Here is a 13,529-nt window from a genome sequence, read left to right as displayed (position 1 = left end):
TGACCTCAGATAGCAAAGTATGTGTTTGACGAACAATGCACCATCGATGGTTTTCAATAAATTACCAATTAACTCGATTTCACAACACATTTTTGAAATACCTGTGAACGGTGAAAATCTGACCTTTGACCTGACCTGTGACGTCATCGGTTTGACCTAGGTCAATGAAATTTGGTCACAAGGTAGTTCCCGGGTGGGGCTATCGAACGCCGTTTGAATTTTGAAAATCGGCCGGTAACTTTCCGAGATCTTAGGGGGGGGGGCCGAAACGGCCCCCCCCCCCTACGGGTGGTAGGGTCCGCCGGTAGCCCTACGGGGCGCGGGTTAAGCGAATTAGCCTACCCTGGTTGAATAAATAAGGCGATTTCGCCACAAGGTCGGGAAAAACCGACCGAAAACGGCCGCGCTCAACGTTAATTTGGGCATGCAGACTCTTAAAAACTCGCATTGGGCGGGTAGGGTTTCCCAGGTATTGGCTCCAAAACACCGTATTCGGCTCCCGAATACGTCCAAGTGACCCGCCTCGTTCCTAGTTAAGCTCTAATTAGATCAAGTGACTCATAGGGAGCGAAAAAGCGACAAAAAGCATGAATTTCCCTATGGCGGCGGGCTGTCGGGTTGCCAGACGGCGCACCGGCTATTTCCACTTTTGACACACCATGCGTATGTATATCGTTCTGTTCCAGTCGCACTTCCTAACACCTCTAAACTCCTCCAAGAGCAAGATAGAGGGGGTTGGAGCAGGGCCCTCCTTGGCTTTGTAGGGGCTGGAGCTGCGACTGAAACAGGGAAGCAATCTTGGAGGAGTTTAGAGGTGTTAGGAAGTGCGGCTGGAACAGACCCTTTGTGATAAGAAACAATGTGGCAGACATGCGGGATCTGTGTGGTGGAGAGGAGGGGCAGGGTTTGACTGCCACGGATCTGTTATTGGGAAGGAAGTGCAATAATTGCATTGGAACACATTTTGGAAGGTTTACAGATAAATTCAGCCGTGCTGTTTTTACTTTTAATTCTTATCTACATCAGTCCTTTAGATCACTGCTATTTCCTCTAAAATTTCAGCATGGAATAAAACTCCATTTTAGGAACTGAGGAAGAAAAATACTTCCGAAATTCAGTTACAACTTACATGGGAGTTGCGCGAAAAGATGCACCGATTAGGTACAGATAATTATGATTTTTAGGGTGTAATGAACCGCTGATATGTAAATCGCAAACACATTAGCTAGGTCATGTGTATTGATTCCGGTTTTTGTTACAAATTATCGACCAATTTCAGGCAACGTGTCGCGTAAAACGCCAATGAACTCAGAATAATATGTCAAATGAAATGGCTGAATCATCCTTTGTCAAACTGCTCGACCTGACCGGCGTTTTGACATGACACGACCTGAAGTCAGCACTAATTGTCCTGATTATTTAGGGACATATTTGTGTTATGTTATCGGTGGAGCCAACAAATAACTAAATGCACTTACTTTTGTTGACTTACTTTTAGTTACTTACTTTTAGTTATTTGTTGTTACTTTTACTTTTGTTACACTTACTTTTAGTTATTTGTTGGCTCCACCGATAACCTCATAACACTAATTGTCCTGTCTAACCACAAACTTCTGCGTAGTGACTGTCGCAAGTCTGTTGAGCGGTAACCAAATTCCTTTCGAAGTCAATTATTGGAAACCTGACTAAAACGTGTTTGAGTAGTTAACCTGAACTCGAACGTCGTTGTTCGACCTAAAATCTTAATTCGGGAGTAATCTGCTCCGTTTTGTTAGGGTCTAATTCGCTCAATTTTTGCAAAGCTCTACCGTAAGTAATTGCGAAAAAGCAAATGGGTTGTACCTCGACCCTGGAACTACTCATTAGTCCGGTGAGGGTTAAATGACTTAAAAAAGATTATCCATGCCATCAACAAAAACCTCAAAATTTCATCCACTGAACAACCACGTTCTTCAGATGTCATTGTGTAGGAGGAGTTGGCAAAATGTTCTTGTTTCGTTTTCTAGTGTCATTTTTAGCGCAGGGGACTGAGAGCTCTCGGGCTACTCGCCAGATACAGTCAAACTAGACAAAACTCCCGTTGATGATAAGATCAAGCCATCAACAAAACGCCAGTCCACTGATCCAGCAGCCACTTTGGAAATGAAGCCGGTGCTTTTGTTTTGTGTCCATGCATTTACTGGAATTTTATTTTGTTTGCTTGGTTTTACTTTTATTGCTTATTGTCTTGCAATCATCAGCTTCATAAAACAGCATACAGATTTTGAAAAAATATTTTCTACTATCCCCATGTGAACCGCAATTTCGGCCATTAGCCATACCCGAACCCCTCCCTCCCTCTCCCACAGCGACCACGTGTCGGCACCTGTGGGGGCGGGGTGTGGGGGTGGGGGGCGAAATGGGGAGGGTTTGTCCCATCCACCTGGGCTACCACAGGTGGTACGACAAAGCCGGTGGCTGGCCGCACCCCGCCGCACGAACCGCAGCAGTGGAGAGTGTAAGGTGGGGAACGGATAACGTGAGGCTGTAGGTATAGGTCCAAAGAAAGTCAGCGATAGGACGGAGGTTCATGACGGCAACCAGTGCACTGGGAGATACGGGCCAGCCTACGTTAGTGTGAACTAAGTGTAAAGAAGGAGCTCAAGTATGAAAAGGAACTGAGCTGGGAAAAAGAAAAAGGAGTGTAAAAAGAAAGCAAGAAGCTCGCCAAGAATCAAGAAGTAGCAAAATACGAAATAACGGTCAGTGATTGGAAAAGCCCGATGTGACGAATGAGCAAATGACAAGTAAGAAGATACAATGAAATAAGATAAGAAATAAGACCAGCGTAATTAATATGACCAACAAGACATGAATTTATGGCTTTAGGTGAACTATTATTTTGGGGAAACGTTTACGGAAGAAGCCTACGGAAAGCTTTGAATAAAACTCCTAACTTTCAAATTCTCGTGGCTAATTCGTATACTGTTATTTAGCTTGCGCAGCATCGGATCGTGCTCACCATCAAGCACAACAAAGAGTGCAGCAAGACTGCAGCCTCCAGGACCTATTGCATTGCAGCATATTACGACGCACGTGTTTTACACAAAGATAAGCGGTTTCAGCCAGCCACGTGCGCAACACGTTCTTCTGACTCACAGTTGGCAGCTTCTCCGAACTCAGTGAAGGTGAGCCCCGTCAAACGCACCGCGCTGGCTGATCTCCAAAATCAGCCAATACCGCCTCCGCCAATCGTTATCCTGTGACCGATGGATTGGTAGATGAAAAGAAAACCGATCGGTTCGTTGTTAGTGATGGCATTCGCTGTTCAGTGTGATGTTTGTCCATGTGTTGTGTGACTATGTTCATGTTGATTTTACGAGCATCAGGCGTTAGTCATTGTGAAGATATTTGCACGATTACGTGTGTGCTTCTCAGTTTACTGATGACTGTATCAAGAAACAACAGATTATGTATTTATAAATAAACGTGTTTTACATAATCATCCTGTGACGAAAAGCCCGTTAGCTTTATGTAACGTCTCCGTATCAAATTGGCTTTGACTTTTGAGTTATCTCGACTGAGCTGGTCTGTGCTGACTCCGGTTTGACCTGGGCTGATCTGCATTGACCTGCGTCGATCTGAAGTCTGAACTGATCTCAGTTTGCTCTGACCCGACCTGAAATAATCCTAGCGTGACCTGAGTTGACCTGAACTGACCTGCGTTGACCTGTGTCCAGCTACGTCGACCTTGACTGACTTCAGTTGACCCAAACGTGACCTGAGTTGACCTGCGCTGACCTCAGACTCCCCGCTCTCTTCTCAGGCACGATGCAAGGTCTGCTATCTCCTCTTGCCTTCCACACCAATCTCTTCTCTGCGCGCGCCAAGCCCTGCGGTGACGGCCTGGTCTTCCGCTTACACTACCGCGTCACGTTCGCCCTACTGATGGCCTGCTGCCTGCTGGTGACGGCCACCCAGTATATCGGAGCACCCATCTCCTGCCTGAGTGACGACTCTCTGCCGCAGAACGTCATCAACACGTACTGCTACATCGCCAGCACGTTCACCCTGCCGTCTTCCACCGCGCTGCGGGTGGGTGTTCGTTCTTTGGGTGAAGTTGGGGAATGATGGAGTCTTCTTTGGGTGTTCGTTGAGTGTTCATGGTTTTTTCGGGTATTCTCTCCGGAGTTGATGGTTTCGAGAGGTTGATGGTTTAATTTCGTAAAAGGATGGGATTTAAGAATGTAATTTTAGTATGCCATAAAAGACATTATTATTTTTGTTTTGATCTTGCATTGTGGTTTTGAGAAAAATATTTTTTTTCTCGGGTAAATGTTACTGCTTAAATGATTGTAGACAATGCAACACCACTCTATACCGTGCTTCATTCGGCCTTTTTATCATCATTATGAATGTGCCAAGGATACGTTTGTCACCACAGCTGCATTTGTATTGACTCGTCACCATTTTGAGTCACCATTTGACAACCGCACCCCGAATTAGCATCCTCGTTATCACGATGTCAAATTGTCTATTTACATACTTTTTCAGTATCGCAGGATAGGATGCAACTTGTTCGTGCTGCTATCTTTTCCTCCTTAAAGTTTTTCTTTTGGCATCGTTCCTGTGCTTCTACTTTCGATGCCCTAATCAGCTTTCCACGTGGTCAATTTTTTGATAGGCATCTACTTCGATTTTACTGTTTTCATTTTCACCTCTTTTATCTCCACAAGCGCAATCGTACTTCTTCGCGGATGTCTCATTTCTTCGCCGTCATCTGTTCACGGCCGCAATCTTTTTCCTTTCACCGCCATCTTGTTTCTCTGACGCCATTTTGTTTTCCCTCATTCCAGCACGGCTGGAAGGCCGCGCAGCGGCGCCGTGTGGTGCCGGGCAGTGGACCCGAGGAGCGGCGCTACCACAACTACTACATGTGGGTGCCCTACATGCTGTTCCTGCAGTCAGTCTCCTTCTACCTGCCGCACTGGATCTGGAAGGTGGCGCAAACGGACAAAGTGCGCGGAATACTGCAGGTGAGAAAGGGTAAATTGTGAGAAAAGTGGTATGGCTCCTGTATTCAAAAATGGATAGAACTAGGGAGGAATTTAGAAAACCAACGGCTAACCAGGGGCGGATCTAGGATTTCGATAGGGTGGGGGCAGTCAAGCACAGGGGCGGCACATTTTCCGCCTACGGGGGCGGCATTCATAGGGTCTGTTCTATAGTCCAGCGGAAAAAACGAGCTCGACGGCCGTCACGAGACGCAGCGATTGGTATTCAAATTTAGGGTCTCAGGTCAACTGGTGACCTCTGGTCAGGTAACTTACCCTAAAGTCGGGTTTTTGTTTTTGGCAAATAATTTTGCAAACAAATGGCCACAGAGCAAAATTTAGGCATAATCGTATTCCTCTCAAGCTGCGTCGAATGTTGTGGGTACTTTTTGTTCGGTAAAGGTCACAATCAAGATTGACACAAAGGTCGTGAGGTCAAGCCCCTTCAGGACACTGTTCGGACTAGGTCAGGTTGCATATCAATCGATTTGGAAGCTCATTGCAATCACAATGGTGCCTTTCCCGACTCTAGCTTAATTTGGTCGAAAGTTATTAACGAAAAACGATTATGACCCAAAAGAACGTCCTCTGTGACGTTCTCTGTGACATCATAAAAGTAAAAAATGCCAAAATAAGGCACGGAATCCTTTGACGAGCGTATGAAAACACATTTCTATGCGTCTCCGGGCGGATTCTACATATAATACCTATAGGTTGCAAAAAGAGCAAGTTAAGTATTTCCCCCATAGGTTTATAATGGGGGAGGTCACGTGACTGACCTGACCCAAGATGAATTGTACGAAAAAACCAAGATATACGAAGTATGAGTACCCGGGAGCTTGTTACTTTATGAAAATGTCATCATCCTCGCCGACACTTAACCTGGCGTTGGCGGCGTTGCAAAGTTGCGACATTTTTTGACAGTGCAGAGTGCAGACTGCAGATGTTTACTTATAACCTTTAGAGGTTTATGCATCGGTCGGTGACCTGACCATAGGTGGAGAATTGTGCTGAACTGTGGGTGCACGAGCTCTCCCAATTCCACGCCGGCTTGGCTTTGAAGCCGCAACAGACTGTGGAGGTCAATGTCACCGCTAGGGCGGCGGCGGATTTGCTGCGCCCGAGCACCCACCGTTCGGCACAATTATCCACCTATGGACCTGAACTAACCTGAAAATGAATCAGGTGTCATAAGGTCTGGTTTGGATGGGGCTCACGTAGGCCAAGTTTCATCTCTCTATCGAAAACGGCTCCGGAGCAGTCACGAAAAAAACTCGTAAGGGGTGCCCCCCTCCTCCCTCGGCCCGCGAGGGTTAAGAAGGGGTTAATTTGGCTTCAGGGACGTCGCTACGAGTTCAGAGGCAGCTACTTTCATTTCAGAGGGCGGCACTGTATCTCAGGGTCTTGGCTAATGAATTTCGACTAGGGGGCAAACCAGACCTCAGAAGCCAGAATGACACCACGTAACATACTCATTACTCGTACATATACCGTATACACTGCATGTAACATGCACAGGCTAGGATACAAAATTTCTGCCCAAACATAAGTATTTATACACCTACTTCTACCGAGGGGTTAAGAGGCCAGCTTAAGGCGCTCGAAGGCCCAGGACGAGCCCTCGGAGGCTAGCATGGGGCACTCAGAGGCCGCTTTGGGGACCCTAAAAGGCCAAATGTGGGGGGGGGGGGCGTGTGGGGTTAAAAAGCCCGCACGTAGGCCTTGTAAGACCAACGGGGTAGGGCCTTCTGAGGCCATATAGGGCCCTATGATGACAATTTGGGCCCTCTTGGGCCAGTGTCGGCCTGGTGCCCTCTTTGGTCGGTGTGGGGGCCCTCTGTGGACAGCGTTGGACACTCTGAGGCCAGCGTGGGGCCCTCTGTCTTCTGAAAGCTGAGATTGGTGCTGACTGCTGAGTCCTCACTCTCAGAAGCCAGCGCGGGGTCTTCATAGACTGGCGCTGGGCCATCAGAGGCCACATTGAAGGCCTCGACAGCCAGAATTCAGCACTTATGCATGATTGGGCCTTAGAGGTCGGACTGAGGCCCCGCAGGGCGACATGGCGCCATCAGAGGAATTCATAGCCCGAGTTGGACCCTCCTAAAGCGTAGGGTATCAGCCCTCAACCAGCGCAAGACTCTAGGCAGATCGATATCTGTTCTTTGAGACTGACGTGGGGCTCTCGGGGACCATCTTGAGCCCTCAAGGATCTAAGACCGGAGATAGGATCTACAGGGGCCGATGTGGAGCCTCCGAAGCCTGTGCAGACTGCAGGGTCCTCAGAGGTCGACGACATGGAGCTCTTAGAGACCGAACTATGACCAGCGTGACCTCTCAGTGACCAGCATGGCCTCTACCGGTCTGTGCAGGAGCCTGTAGAAGTCACTAGAAAGGTCACCAAAGGCACCAAAAAATTCAACAATGGCTTTAAAAGAAGACAGAGTAGGGTGATGAAAGAGTGTATTATGTAATGCCTTCAGCCCAACAACACAGATCAGTTTACGTACAGCATGACCTTTTTCGGTTGGAGCATGTAACTGACTATAGGTCATAGGACTATAGGTCCTACTATAGATAATTTAACGCCTCTCGATACGAGAGACACAGTTACGGTAAAAACTGTGCCTACCATACGTGGAGTGAGTAGATATACGTAAAGAAATGAACAAATGCTTCTGCAAGATCCGTCTATTTTGGCAGTTTTTGCTCTCGGTGTGGGCCAAATTGTTGAACTGAGCTCGAATCTAAGGACAACACAGGGAGAGTTTCCAAGGATCTATCAAATGCATTGTTCCGTGACGCTGTAACACTTACGGTTCACGAGCTATGCGCCCGGATGCGAGGGGAAAATTGGCAAAGTTGGCTAGGAACCGCACCCGGGCTCGGGTAAAGAAGGTTACCACTGGGGCCCCTAAAGTTAAGATAGGACCCCTTCTTAATTCCCATGTTTGGCCTCCTCCCCTTTCCAACATATTAATACGCCACTTGATGACCTGCCCTACTATATTAGACGAATGGTTATTGACCGTGTAAACATTGGCGCCAAAATGAGAAAGTGAAACAGCAAATTTGTCTGACACCGGGTTATACAACTAATTTTATGCTGGATAATATTTGAAGCGCCTTATTTACTCCGACTGGGTGGGAAAAATCTCGTCACTTCGGGACAACCGGAGGGCGGCACTATGACTTCAGAGGCGGCACTATAACTTCAGAGGCGGCACTATGACTTCAGAGGGCGGCACTATGACTTCAGAGGGCGGCACTATGACTTCAGAGGGCGGCGTTATGACTTCAGAGGGCGGCGCAATGACTTCAAGGACCTTCACGAAGACTGGAGGGCGGCGCTATGACTTCAGAGGGCGGCACAATGACTTCAGAGGGCGGCGCTATGACTTCAGAGGGCGTCGCAATGACTTCAAAGAGCTTCACGAAGACTGCGGAGGGCGGCACTATGACTTCAGAGGGCGGCACTACGAGTACAGAGGGCGGCACTGCGACTTCCGAGAGCGGCACTACTACTTCAAAGGGTAGCAATTTAAAGCAGCGGTACTTCGAATTAAGGGGCGACACTCTGACTTCAGGAAGAGAAGCGACATACTCTGAGGGTTAAATATAAATTCAGATAGATACTATCAGAGATTATTATGAAATGAACTTCAAAGCAATGGTCATTTCCGTAAAATGCACTTCATCACGTATCGAAAAAAGCCGCCCTCCGCCGCCGAAGGCGGCGGAGGGGCGGCATTTTTCGATAGGCTAGGGGCATCGGCCCCCAGTTGCCCCCCCCCGGATCCGCCCCTGCGGCTAACGTTTGCTTCGAATTAAAGTGCGAGACATACATTTATCGCAATAACTCGTATGTGAGTAATTACTACAATATAACTAGCTTTAAATAATGCATTTTTGAGAAAAAAAAACAAAGATTCCTTCCTAGAACATCAAAGATTCCAAGCCCCAATAGGTATTTACCTATGCTTTTAGTGGATTATAATTTATTAGATAATACATATCGCCATCTGCTATTGGATTGTTCCTAAAGATAGGTATTTACCTACTTGCAAGTACGGACGAACGCCTGCCTCTTTCAATAACTACAACGCCACATTGTCTTTCACAGGGGCTCAACTACGTAGTAGTTGACGACGAACAACGTCGTATGAAGGAGGCCCTCATGGTCAACTACCTGGTCTTCCACTGGGGCTCCCACACAGCCTGGGCCTTCAAGTACGTGCTGTGCGAGACTCTGAACCTGCTAAACACGGTGCTTCAGCTGGTGGTGACCGACTCGTTCCTCGGAGGACAGTTCCTCGGTTACGGACCACGGGTTGTTCAGTACCTGCGGCACGGCGCCGAGGAGGATGCCGACCCGATGAATCAGGTAACCATGGCAACCAGTGAATGGAATGGTGTTTGTTCTCAGTCCAACTAAATGTCGGGTCAAAGGACTCGTAACCTAATGCCAAAGCTTTGGAGAGACTGAGAAATGCGATGCCAAAACCAGAACACGAAAGGATCACATCAAAACTTGGTGAACGGATCGTTAGTCACCGCTATAATGTCAGTAGCATTATCAAGACATTATAACCGTAGTGTCCAATGGCTAGTTTTTATTTGCAGATTGTGCAGTGAACGATAGGCAGTGCGTTCACTTCAAAAATTGCCTTGGTAATTTCTTCACGTCTGCTAATGCAATTACCTCCGTGTGCTGCATAAGCTCGGGAATACGACCATTGTCGACACGGCAACACTGATGAAACATGTCACTAACCAAAGCTGCCAACGTCATGTTTCGGTCGTCGGTCTTCTTTGGCTTCTGCTGAGACTGAGAGTTTACCTTACATTACCTAGATTTAGACATAACATGATATGTGCTATAGATAAACGTTATACGAAAAAAGCGCGATTTAAACTGGGTGGTTGTATTAACTCTACGCTTCTACCGCAGGTTTTTCCGCGGCTAACCAAGTGCACTTTCTACCGTTTTGGAGCTGGAGGAAGTTTGGAGAGATTCGACGCTCTCTGCGTCCTCAGTATCAACGTGGTCAACGACAAGATCTACCTGACCGTCTGGTTCTGGTACATCGTTCTCATTGCACTGGGCAGGTGAGGCGACATTGGTGTGCAATGAAAATTGTGCAAGGGATTGTATACTTAATTGAACTTACATAACGGACTATTCGACTGGTGAATTGCAATGGGATGGATGAGTGATAAGCTCGGTTGTCATTCTATGTCGATGTACTGACCTGCTGATACTGATGTATACCTACTGATACACTGATGAATAATGTAGTACAAACTGAAATGAACTGAACCTGTAAAATCGCAAAAGGTACCTATCTGAGCACGTTTCATTGTCATGTCTATTGCTGAGATTTTTATCTTAACAGCCTCTCAATTTGCACTTTGACCGTTCTATTGACCCTTCACCTTTCTTTTGGCCTGTTGTCGGGAGAGACAGCTGTTCCTGGATAGAGTGCAGGTGTTGGGGGGGGGGGGGGGGGAATGAAAGAGGTATGGGCGGGAAGAGGTACGCCGCAGACTACAGGTGAAGGATAAGCCATTGACGAACCATGACTGGCAAAAAGACTCGCATAATGACTGTAGATAAAAAGAGAGAAATAAGATGACGGGAGAATATAGCATGCCAGGTAAAGCAAAAGAAAAAGAAAAAGGACGACAGCTCTAAAAAACAAGAAAAAGGTTCGGAATAAGGAACGCTGCAGGAACATGACATTTCATGTCAGTGACGTAATAGCTAATATTGAGCATATACCTACCTATTCTTCGTATAACTGAAAGGCCTTCATATGACATAATCATGTAGGCTTGACACCTTGTGTTTGCTGATTACTCCATCATGCGAAAATCTGGTCTCTTACCACTTAGCAGATAATCTAACCAATGAATATAACATCTGCATATCCTTGACAGTTCTTAGTCTACCGTCGTCAGGGTACCTACCGTCGTTTTTCGTCAGCCGTCTGTCGTCAAAGCGACCAACAGCTGTTCTGTCTACCTCACCTCAGCACCTAACTCGTTTTTCCGTCGGCAGTTTGCTGTTCGTGTACCGGCTGGCCACCGTATTCTCGCCAAAGCTGCGCCGTCGTCTGCTGCTGGCTAGGGGGAGTCGGTACGGTGCTGACCCGGCCATTGATGACGTCACAAGAAAGTGCGGCTACGGCGACTGGTGAGAACGTTTTTTTATTTTTTTAAGCCGGCATGCTTAAAAGATAAGTGATGGCAGAGCCTGAAATTTGACCAGTCACTATAAAGATAGGATAAACATTATTGTAATTTATAAATCTAACGATTAATTAGTCCCTCCACTGAAACGCTAAATAGTCTCTTAATTTTTGCGGTGAACAATAATATGAGCATGCGCAACATGTCGAACATTTGTGCACGAGTGTGTAGTGCTTCTGGATATGCAAATGTGCCGTTGCTGTATTTAATGGTGATGTTCTAAATTTCACAGCAATATGCTACCAATCACATCTATTGACGAAAATACACGATTCCTTTCTTTATTTCAGCGAACGTCTGACTGTGAGCTTGATTTTTTTTTTTCAGGTATTTGCTGCGCACGTTGAGCCGGAATATGAGTGCACCTGTGTTCTCCAGCGTAGTCAGACAGCTAGCTGTTCAATTGCCGCGAACACGGACAACAATGGTTGAGGTCAAAGTATGACGTCATGCATATAGTGGTGGGAGGACTGCGGATAGTGATGGAAAGACTGCAAATAGTGATGGGTGGACTCGCATATAGTGTTGGGAGGAATTGCAGGCATAGTGATGCGTCAATTTAAATACGGAGAGGGCGGATGTCAGTGATAGTGATTATCAGGAGTCACATAGAGTGATGGGAGAAGCGACGTTCCAATTCTAACGTTCCGTGAACGACATCAGAATACTATCACATTCGCACCTTTGATTGATGTGTGTTATGTCTAATGACGCATCTGCATGCTACAATGGTTTGAAAGGAATATTTAGCCGATTGCAAGGTTGTTGAAATAATAATGCCTAATGGCGAGGTGTTACTGAAGCATATGTGCGTGTTGTGTATCTATGTATTTTTACTGGCAAATGTGAGCACTGATTGGGTGTGTCCATTAGCATTGCTACTATTAGCACCGTTAGAAAACATTTAGCAAAATGTTAAGTATTGTCATGTAGTTTGCACTAAATGACGAAAATTGGACCATATTGTGCCCAACTTTCTTCGTTTTTACAGGGTCCATGAATACTTACGATTTGGTATTTGAAAACTGAAACATTCTACAATCATCAACTATTTTCATTCATCAACTTTAATAAAAAAACAAGTTAGGAAATAGTGAATAGTGAAGAAATCAATGTTTACTGGGTTATCGAATCATAATGCATGTATTTATAACTTAGATGCCGTGCTTGGTTTTAAGAGCACGCAGATACAAAAGTGTTGAGAAGACAGCCAAGTAGGTAGGTAGCCTACTGTTAGATTCGTCACGGCTAACTATGTCATGTTATAACCGCATCGGCAAAGAACTGGTAATTAAGTATCATCCAATATCGACACCTTTTTTCAAACCCCACATCTGCTCTCCCGTGAATTTCCGGGAGGCACGAAAGATCTCCTTTTAAAAGTGTCCAATCGTCCGATCCTGATCAAATATGTGTGTTCGTAGGCTGTTCTGGTATTGCTTTATCTGCCAAGACAGAAAAACTTGAGAAAAATCGAGTGATTGTACCTTTTTTGAAGGTCTCTAACCAACTTGTCTGAACTTCACCGGAGAACAAATGTGGGGTTTAAAAAAACGTGTCGATATCATGTAGGATTCTGGACATCATACGGTCAACCCCGTCTATTTGTATGTGAATACTGGACATGGTTCATGCTTTAGCTGTATTTTTCTGCTTGACATGATGCTATAGTGCCTTCATAGCCATTGTTTATAAAAAAATACGCATTCTTGAAGTGAAAACTCGTGATCTTTACGCTCAACTGCCATCACTGAAATGCCATCGACTTCAGAGTTGTTCTGTGTGCTTCCATACAGCCTAAGGTGCTGCTTTTAGGCAAAGTCAGGCGCCATGTTGGTTCAATTACGAATGTATTGTATCATCTATATTGTGTTGTATATTTACAATGTATATTGTTTGTAGTGATGTATGAATTGGTGATGTTGGAATAGGCCCATATGCATCAATACACGTGTGTCTTTACATCGGCAAATTTGCAATCCCTATGAGATACTGCCTTCACAGGGAACAATGTTTGTGGGGTCGTTTGTCCACCAGCAGAAGGCATTTATTATGTGCTTCTGTAGCACGCTACATCTTGAACATTTAACGTAGTATCTTTTCGGCACGGCTCGGTCCGGCAGTCCCTCTCCCTCGCAGTCCGGCCACACGCCTAGCTCGCTTTCCCACACCCAATTCCCCCCCCCCAGTTCCCCTAATCTATCACTGTCCGCACAGAATGGGCAGCCGTTAAACTCCCATTAAGAC

At 46.1% G+C, this 13,529-nt stretch overlaps 1 protein-coding gene across 1 annotated transcript; it reads left to right on the top strand.

Moving 5' to 3' along the window:
- The first annotated feature begins 2,487 nt into the window (after window positions 1-2,487).
- Window positions 2,488-13,246, top strand: LOC122387855 (innexin inx2-like). The gene is made up of 7 exons (XM_043378435.1): window positions 2,488-3,167; window positions 3,806-4,074; window positions 4,836-5,015; window positions 9,154-9,414; window positions 9,982-10,139; window positions 11,092-11,226; window positions 11,610-13,246. The coding sequence occupies exons 2-7, from the start codon at window positions 3,811-3,813 to the stop codon at window positions 11,725-11,727; spliced, it is 1,116 nt and encodes a 371-aa protein (XP_043234370.1). The 5' UTR covers window positions 2,488-3,167; window positions 3,806-3,810; the 3' UTR covers window positions 11,728-13,246.
- The last annotated feature ends 283 nt before the right edge of the window (window positions 13,247-13,529 follow it).

The sequence above is a fragment of the Amphibalanus amphitrite genome, unplaced genomic scaffold (assembly GCF_019059575.1).
Source record: "Amphibalanus amphitrite isolate SeventyFive unplaced genomic scaffold, NRLGWU_Aamphi_draft 000300F_arrow, whole genome shotgun sequence".
Lineage (NCBI taxonomy): Eukaryota > Metazoa > Arthropoda > Thecostraca > Balanomorpha > Balanidae > Amphibalanus > Amphibalanus amphitrite.
This window is presented reverse-complemented; position numbering and strand designations above follow the sequence as displayed.

Bases quoted from the DNA above. Each gene is read 5' to 3' on its own strand.
- LOC122387855 (XM_043378435.1), top strand. From the start codon at position 3,811: ATGCAAGGTCTGCTATCTCCTCTTGCCTTCCACACCAATCTCTTCTCT. The intron at 9,415-9,981 runs GTAACCATGGCA...CTTCTACCGCAG, and splicing joins ATGCCGACCCGATGAATCAG to GTTTTTCCGCGGCTAACCAA. The intron at 10,140-11,091 runs GTGAGGCGACAT...TTCCGTCGGCAG, and splicing joins GTTCTCATTGCACTGGGCAG to TTTGCTGTTCGTGTACCGGC.